This window comes from Myotis davidii, unplaced genomic scaffold (genome assembly GCF_000327345.1).
Source record: "Myotis davidii unplaced genomic scaffold, ASM32734v1 scaffold217, whole genome shotgun sequence".
Taxonomy (NCBI): Eukaryota; Metazoa; Chordata; class Mammalia; order Chiroptera; family Vespertilionidae; genus Myotis; species Myotis davidii.
In genome coordinates this window covers 5,683,233-5,691,606 of record NW_006290034.1, presented here as the reverse complement: position 1 = coordinate 5,691,606, position 8,374 = coordinate 5,683,233, and the positions used below count along the sequence as shown (strand labels likewise).

General features: G+C 61.9%; 1 protein-coding gene across 1 annotated transcript in view; it reads right to left on the bottom strand.

The window, feature by feature from the left end:
• Window positions 1-8,374, bottom strand: part of KCNC4 (potassium voltage-gated channel subfamily C member 4) — a 21,321-nt gene that overhangs the window by 12,218 nt on the left and 729 nt on the right. The window contains 2 exon segments of the mRNA XM_015563524.1: window positions 711-810; window positions 6,972-6,990. Coding sequence (XP_015419010.1) covers window positions 711-810; window positions 6,972-6,990 — 119 coding nt within the window.

Genomic DNA, 8,374 nt, shown 5'->3' with positions numbered 1-8,374 from the left:
ACCTGGGAACCAGTTAGAAATGCAAATTCCCAGGCCCCGCCCAAGCCCACTGGCGACCAGGGGGGGGGGCGGACACACTAAATGACCTCCCAGGGGACCCTGAGCACACTGCATCTGGAGGCCCACTGCACGATGGGATATGCCCAAGGCAGGGGGCGACCCTGGGCCTCTTTCTGTCGGCTGAGCCTGCGAAGCTCGGCCATGACCCACATCCGGAAGCCCCAAGCCCCAGCCCCTCTCTTGCCTCTCACCTTAGGATGTCCCGGCCGACTGCCCGGCAGTGGGAAGCGCCTGAAGGAGGCATATATTCCACCGCAGGAGACAGGGTGGTCTGCCCAGAATAACCACCCTCCCGCTCCCCAGACTGGCATTTCCTGAGCCCTAAGCTCCAAACAGAACTCGGCTGCACCCGTGAGGACCCGAGCGAGGCAGCGGCTGGTCCAGACAGCGGCTGGGATCTCACAGAGTGATGACGGCGGGGTTAAGTGTCCGACCATTATGAATGGAGATGAAATGCATGTGTAATAACACCAATTACGGAGCCGTCATCTGTTATTCATGCGATGCCATTCACCGCTGTCAGGGCGCCGTTGCCGGGGTCGGGGGCCCATGGTGCTGCCTGCTCGGCTGGGTGGGTGGGGGTGGGCTCCTCCCGAGCACAGGGCTGAGCCACAACCGGCGGGTGAGAGGGGACCATGACCCCCCCCCACCTGGCCACCCCCACGCCGGATTTCCACCTGCCCATGGCGTGGCCGTCAAATGAGGCCTCAGAGCTGCTCCCCTCCCGGGGAGTCTGCACCTGGATGGGGCCTGGGGGCAGCACACACCAGAGAACACGGGGGTCTGGGAAAACGGAGCGAGAGCAGGCGAGGAGGGAACTCTGGGAAGGAACATCCATCAGCTGTCTGTTCCGTGCCGGGCACAGCGGGGCTCTGTGTGTGTGTTGCCTCAGTCCTCCCAGGGACCTGGGAAGCAGGCCTCATCACGGACTTGCCTAATGCACACAGCCTGGAAGCCGGGCGGGAGAGGGGGGGCTTGAACTCAGCACTGCTAACTTCCGAGCCTGCACCTTCTCTTCACATCAACCTGCACCACCTCCCGGCCAGGGTCGATTCACAGGCCGGGACAGCCTTCTCTGAACCGTCCATACTCCCCCAGCCGGCTCCCTGATGGCTGTCCCTCTCAGGGATGTGGACCTGGGGCTTAGAGCAGACACCCATCATACACTAAGACTTTTTTATTGATGGGGGGGGGGGCATTGATAAGTTGTCTCCCATATGCACCTGACTGGAGATCGAACCCGCAACCTAGGTATGTGCCCTGCCTGGGAATCGAATCCACGACCTTTGAGGGCAGGAGATGACATTCCAACCAGCTGGGCCACACGGGCCAGGGCAAGACTTATCTTATTTACAGTTGAACAGGGACGGGCTGATCCGACAGGGACAGAAGAATGGGGAAGACACAGACACACTTCCCCTCATGGCAACTTTGCCGGAGCTTCTCCTGCCTGCTCTGCCCCATGAAGGTAAATGTCAAGTTCCTTTTCTGGCCTCAGTGTTCTTCCCAAGAAATGGGCTGTCAGGGCAATACAGGCTGGTGTGGCATCGCATTGGGCCAAGGGCTCCAACCTCTGAGCTCTCCGTGGCATCCAGAGATGAGCTGCCCAGAGGTCACGGTGATGTGAGCTGGGAGCCCACAGTCCTGGAGCCACCCTCCCCCCAGAAGCAAAGGGGTTGGGACAAGGGGTGGGGACAGCACACCCAGCTCTGCGGAGAAGCAAGGGGAGCAGGAGCCTGCTCTCTGAGGAGAAGTTAGGAGGAGCTTGGCCCACCAGGGAGGAGGGTGAAGTAATTAGTGATGCAGAAAAACAAGTTCAGGAAGCCTGCCAAGGGGCAGGGCAGAGGGTGCAGAGGGGGGAAGCGAGGGAGGACCCTGGGCCCTGGGCTACTCTTACCCCCAGGCCAAGGAGCCGCCTGGTGCCTCCCTCCCCTGCTGCCCCAGGGTCCTCTGCGGCAGGGGCAGGAACCCCTCCTGGGGAGTGCAAAGCACCCTCCCCGGCAGCAGGAACTGCCCCATCCCCGCAGTGCGCACACATGTAGCTTTTTTTAACAGACAGAACTGTCCCGTCTAGTCACTGCCACCCTCACCTCCACCTGTCAGAGCTGAGGGCAGGTAAAGGGTGGCCACATGTGCCCATTTCTCAGGAGCAAACCGAGGCCAGGCCTTCTGCCTCAGCTCAGGGCCGTCTTTCCAGCCGGCCCCCCAAATGAGGGCCCAGCTATTTCAGCCAGTGGCCAGCCCTGTGCCCAGCCTCCTCCACCAGCTCACCCTAGAACTGCCCTGGATGGAAAGGTAAAGTCACGCATCCGGGTGCGGTCAGGCTCCACCACTGACTTCCTGGGAGACCCTGGGCGAGGTTCTTGGCCTCTCTGATCATGGTCCGTAGATGGAAAGCTGAGCACCTCCTTGGTGCCAGGCCCTGTTCGGGGGGCTGAGGCACAGCAGAGAACAAAGCAGACACCCCATCCCTTAGACCTTACCCTCTAGTGGAGGGAGACGGTCCACAAACAAAGAAGTACGACGTGTACTATGTGAGATGGAAAAGCCTTAGAGAAATAGAGACAAAGGGAATAGGAGTGTGAGGGAGGGGAGCTATTTCAAACAGGGTGGTCAGGCACGGCCCCAAAGCCAAGGTCAAGACACCTAAGCAGAGACTGAGGAGTGAGAGCCGATCCCAAGGAGCTGAGGCAGAGGGAGCAGCTGTGCAAAGGCCCTGGGGCTACAGCATGCTCGGTGTGCTGCGGGGAGGAGAGTAGTACTTCTCTTACGGGCTGCTCTGAGGATTAAAAGAAATGATATTTGTACAGCTCAGCACAGAGCTAGAGTGTCTGGGGGATCTGGCACCGGCCAGGGGTGGTTGGGAGGTGACAGGCACCGTCACCGGGAACTGAAGACAACCAGCGGGGCAGGGAGGGGAGCCAGGGGGACAGATGGACAGATACACATCAGGAGACTCAGCCCCAAAAGCCTATATTAAGGATGGAGTGTAGGAGAAGAGGAACTTGAGACCACAGCCAAGGACACTTGCAGAGGAAGACCTGTGGGGATGAGGTGAAGAGCTGAGCCTCCCGGGGAAGCGAGATCCTAGTGCCCAGGCAGCGCCGGGAAGGGAGTGGGCAGCCTGCGGCTAAGAGGAGGCGAGGAGCTGGTCTGCAAGGCCAGGCACCTCTGAGCGGTGCCTGGGCTCCTGGGGCAGGGCCTGCACTGAGAGGCCCAGGTTCAAGCCAAGAGGCCCCCGCTCCCCCAGGAGCAGGACCTGGCCACTGGCTCCCATGCCCAGAGCCAGCCTCTGTCTAACCCCACCCCCTGCCAAGGCAGCACTTGGGGCCCCTGGGGACCCCTGAGGGCCCCAGAAGGCGTGCAGTCCAGCCCAGACCACTGGCCAAGAACTGATCCGGCCAAACAGTGCCCATCCGTGTCCCGAGCCGTCCTGTCCCTGCTCAAGCCGGTCCCCTGGCCGGGAAGCCCCCTCGCCCCTTACTGCATGGGTAAACACTACCCACACTGGAGACATATTTATAACCCGCCTCCTTCTAAAAACCACTTCAGGGAGCCAAGTGGCTATCCTGCGGGCCTCCCAGCTCACCTCCCAGCTCCTCCGAGAAGCTGCCTGCACACCCCGCAACCGGCCGCATGGAGGTGGGACTTAGCCCTTCCTCCTCTTACCTCCTAGTGAACTTTTAAGATGGGGACATGGCTCCTGATCCATCTTGTATTGTCATTACTATCTCCTGCCCCCAGTTTCCCCCGACAGCCACCTACTGTACCTGTACCTGGCCGGGCTCTTTTCAGGAACAAGTGCCACCTGACTGGTCTTTATATTTAGAGCCCAGCTGGGTGCCGGCATGCAGTAAGCGCCCACTCGGTGCCGGCATGCATTAAGCGCCCAGCTCGGTGCCGGCATGCAGTAAGCGCCCAGCTCGGTGCCGGGCATGCAGTAAGAGCTCAAGAAATGTTTTCTGAGTGACTGCTGCCGAGGGGGCTGCCGGCTCCCTCTCCTGGTCCCAGGGAGCCTGTCGTGGGGAGAGATGGTCAGCCCCCCTAACTGGGGCTAGAAGTGACAGGTGTGCCCAGGAACACCTCCAGGCACCTGGGCGCTCAGACTCTGGTTCTGTGTTTGGGCCGAGTCTACTGACTGATGGGGACCCTGCCAGGGCCAGGTAACCCTCCCCCAGCCTGGAACCCGCAGCAGGGTGCTGGGCAGAGGTCCTGCCAGGGCGGCTGCCCAGGCACAAGGATGGCCTGCGTGCCCTGGTGCCAGCATCCCAGGCTGACACTGCCCATGGTGGAGGGGAGCGGCCTGGGGGCTCCCTGTTCCCAGGCCCAGCTGCCTGACTCTGCTCTTGCCTCCTCTCTCCCCATATCTCCAGAATAGTCCCCATTTATTTTATCCCCCCCCCACACTTCACACCCAACCCCCCGGTGACGGAAACACCTCACCATCCAGAGACAAGATGTTCAAGAGGCAAACGCGGGGCTGTGAGAACCAGAGAAGAAACACAAAACCAACCCAGGAGGACATGGAGGGCCTCAGGGCAGGCGGGGGGCTGCGGCTGGGCCTGTTGGCACTGGGCTCAGCTGGCCGGCTCTCCCTCCCCCAGAGGGCAGCGGGCGAGGGACCAGGGAGTCCTGCCCTCATTCTGAAGCCTGTCGTGCCCACCGACCAGCTGGCCCTGGCAATGCCAGGCTGAGAAGCCGGGGCCTTCAGCAGGGGCGAGAGGCCCTCGCCGGGCATTTCCCTTCTAGGCCATGGCTTCGGGCCCCTGCCTGGGCCAAGGTTGCTAGTCTCCTTTCTTTGTCCCACGACAGTCCTACAGTGAGAGGACCGACCGAGAGCGAGCAGCTCAGATGTGAGCCAACCTGGGGATGGAGACGGGGCTTCAGATTGGAGGGAGACGAGTGAGAAGTGGGGGGGACAGCAGACTGAGCCCTCCTGAGTCACAGGCCTCCAGCAGACGCCGCCGGAGGCGCCGAGGCACCGGAGAAGCCGCCTGGACTCATGAGGTCTGTGTGACCTTGAGCCAGCCCCTCTGGGCCTCAGTTTCCTTCTCTGAAAACCAAAACAATCCCTGCCTCGCATGGGCCAGATGAGACACTGGAAGAAAGCAGGGGTGACACCCGACACCTGGCGGATGCTTAATGGACACGAAAGCGCAGCTCCAGCGGCCTCTGGGGCGGCGGGATCCTGTGCGTGGTGTCCTCCATGTAGAAGGGCGACATTGTGGGAAAACCCCATCCAGGGACGGATTTAGCCAAAAGACTATCATCCTGAAGAGGGCTGGTCAGTGAGCCAGCCCCTGGCACCTCTGCAGACTGGGGCGGGGGAGGGAGCGTCCCGGGCCCACTCATCGGCCTCCTGCCCGCCCAGAGAAAAGGAGGAAGGCCCGACTGCAGCTCTGGATGCTGCCCAAACCGCCACTGGTCCCTCTGGGTCTGGGAGCCGCCCTGCCTGCTGCTGAGCCCCACTCTCTCTGGGACTGAGACTGGCAGGTGGAGGCAGGAACCACAGCACCGCCACCCATGCGTCCAGCCACAGTGAAAGGAGCGGGGTGAACCCCCCCCCCAACTCAGAGCTGCCTAGGCCAGGCCGGTAGCTAGGCAACAGGCTCCCACAATCAGCTCAGTTCCCTTCCTGTTGGTATCTGGTTTGCTCCTGTCATTTGTACCGGATGCTGGTGCGAAGGGATGCCTGGGGCAGAGCCTGCTCCTGGGGCTCCTGGATCCTACTGGCCCTCGGTGAGGACCCCAAGACCACGGGCCGCAGTGCTGCAGGCCCTGCCAGGGAAGGTCCGCGCACAGACCCCAGGGTCAGAGCAGGGCAGGCACAGCCCCCCAACCCTCAGACCTAGAGGGGTGAGAAGTCTGCCCCGGGGTTTTCTGATGTCACCCACAGGAGCGCACACCCTCAGAACACCTCCCAGGCCAGAATCCTGGAAAACAGCCTCCTGCAGGGGAGAAAAGCTGTTGTAATGGGAGGAGGGGGTGCTGGGGGGCCGGGGAGCCCTGGCTTTGATTCTCAGCTGCCACCATCGGGCTGTGCGATCTGACAGCTCGATCCTCTCACAGCCTCAAGCTATGAAAGGGGATGACACCTCCTCTGCCGGTGCACTGGGGGGATTAGAGATCAGGGCAGAGCATGTGCATGGAGGGCTCAACGAACAGTTATTCATTTTTTTAATTCTCTATTTTCATTTGCGTCCCAGGAACAGCTGCTGGCTCGCCTTGGCCCGGGCTCCTTCGCAGGAAGCACGCGCTCTCGGGCAGGGCGCCGCCAAGGCCCGGGGCAGCTGCACACATCCGTCTCAGGGATCAGCGGCCGGGAACTCCACCGGGCCGGGGGCTGGCTCTGCTACCCGGTCAGTGTCTTTGAGGAGACACTCGCCGGCTCTGAAGCCCGACACGGCATTGCTTCCGTGGGGAGAGTGAACCCTGCCTCACCCCGATCTTCAACCTCACCTGGGCCGCCCTGCTGACGCCCTGCTGACGGGGCTCTACACCCAAAGGGCAAAGGATGTGGGCTCCTGGCCGACCTCAGGGCCTGGCCCGGCTCTGACCTGACTGAGAGCCCCCGGCTGGGCCCCTCTGTGAGGAGTTTAAGGAAAAAATGAACTCACTGATGTCCCAGTCCCTTGGGATCCAAGAGGGAAGAACCGGAGATGGTGGAAGTCCCCAGAGGCCCTAGAATGCTCCGGTCTAAGAGGGCCTAGCTCCCCACCCCACCTGCCTGGCTTGTCCCACCTCCATCCAGCTAAGTCTGCCTCCTGCTCCCCTGCCCCTCACTTGGGAAGAGCCTGAATGAACCCCGCTTGTCTCTGCCCCCCTAGTGCACACAGCCAGGGTCGGGGAACGGCTTGGAGAGGCCCACAGATCTCACAGCAGACCCAGGCCGGGGCACGCTGGGCCCTCACCTTCTGCGGGGTCTCGGGGCTGCAGGGAAGAAACAAGGGCAGCTGACGAGCTTCACTCTCAGGCCCGAAAGAGGTCCCGGCTTCCAGGGGCTGCCCTGGGACGCCCACAGCCCCAGCCTGGCTTCCACGGCCACTGAGCCCTCTGTTCCCCCTTCTCTTCCAGGCAGATGAGCCCCCTGCCCTGGTCCAGCCCAGCCTGGCCCCTCCCGGCAGCCCCATCCCCAGCTCCTGCCCTCCCCTGGAGGACTGCGGAAGGGAACTTTCCCTTCCACGACCTCACCCGGCTGAGGGCCGGCACAGGGGGTGCTGGGAGGGCAGCAGGGCTCCAGACTCACTAGCACGACAACCTCGGACGCCAGAGGTGACAGGACCAGCTCCCACGGCAGCAGGCGGTCCCCAGACCCCACACATGGGTCCCGGACAGACCCCAGCCAGGAAGTCAGACACCAGACCCCAGGGTCCTTTTTCAAAGAATCTAAGCCATCCTTCATGGCTGTTTTCTAGCTGCCCAAGCATGTCTCCCTCACTCTCCCCCCTTCCACCTGAGAGGGTTTGGGGCAACTGGATTGACCTGGGGAAGGGTCTAGGCCACCCCCACACCCACCCCATACGCCCACTTCAAGCAGAACCCTGAACCAGGGCTTTCTGGGAAGCCAAGAGGTGCCGCAGCAGGAAGAAGCGGCAACAAACATGGGCTCACCACCCGGCAGCCTGCGCTGGCCACTGGCCTGGGAGCCTGCAGGGCCCAGACATCAGGCACCTTCCTGTCTAACTCTCGCTCACCCAGCACATCCCAGGCACGCAAGAAGCCCCAGGGGCATGGATGGGGCACCCTGAAAAGAGGCCTCTCCCAAACCCGGACCACAGGCGTGAGTTCCGGTCCCTGCTCTGCCTTTGATGAGCATTAGAGGCCCAAGCCGGCGCCCGCCTCTCTGAAACTCCAGCTCCCAGCACTGAGGTGCTGGAGGGCTGAAATGAGGGGGCCCATGGAAGCAGTGCATCTCGGGGCTGCCACACAGAGTAGGTGCTTGACATCTAGCTGCTTCCCTAAACCCTGCCTGACCCCAGCAGAAGGCCTGTGTGGCTCTCCAGGACTCTGACCCCGTAGAGGGGTGGCGAGAAGAAGAAAAGGGGCCTGTCTTCCCCAAGGGTTGGAAGAGCTCAGCTAAGGGTCCCCCACTGGCCGGGAGGGGGTGCAGTAAAGCAGGCTGGTCCAAGAAGTCAAGTGCGTGCAATTTCATGATGAGGCATGCAGTGGAGAGGGTGTGTGTGTGTGTGTGTGTGTGTGTGTGAGAGAGAGAGAGAGAGAGAGAGAGAGAGAGAGAGAGAGAGAGAGAGAGAGATCCCTGGGGCCCATGGAAGGCAGAGGGAATTGGGAGGGAAGCAGGGAAAGGTAAGTCATT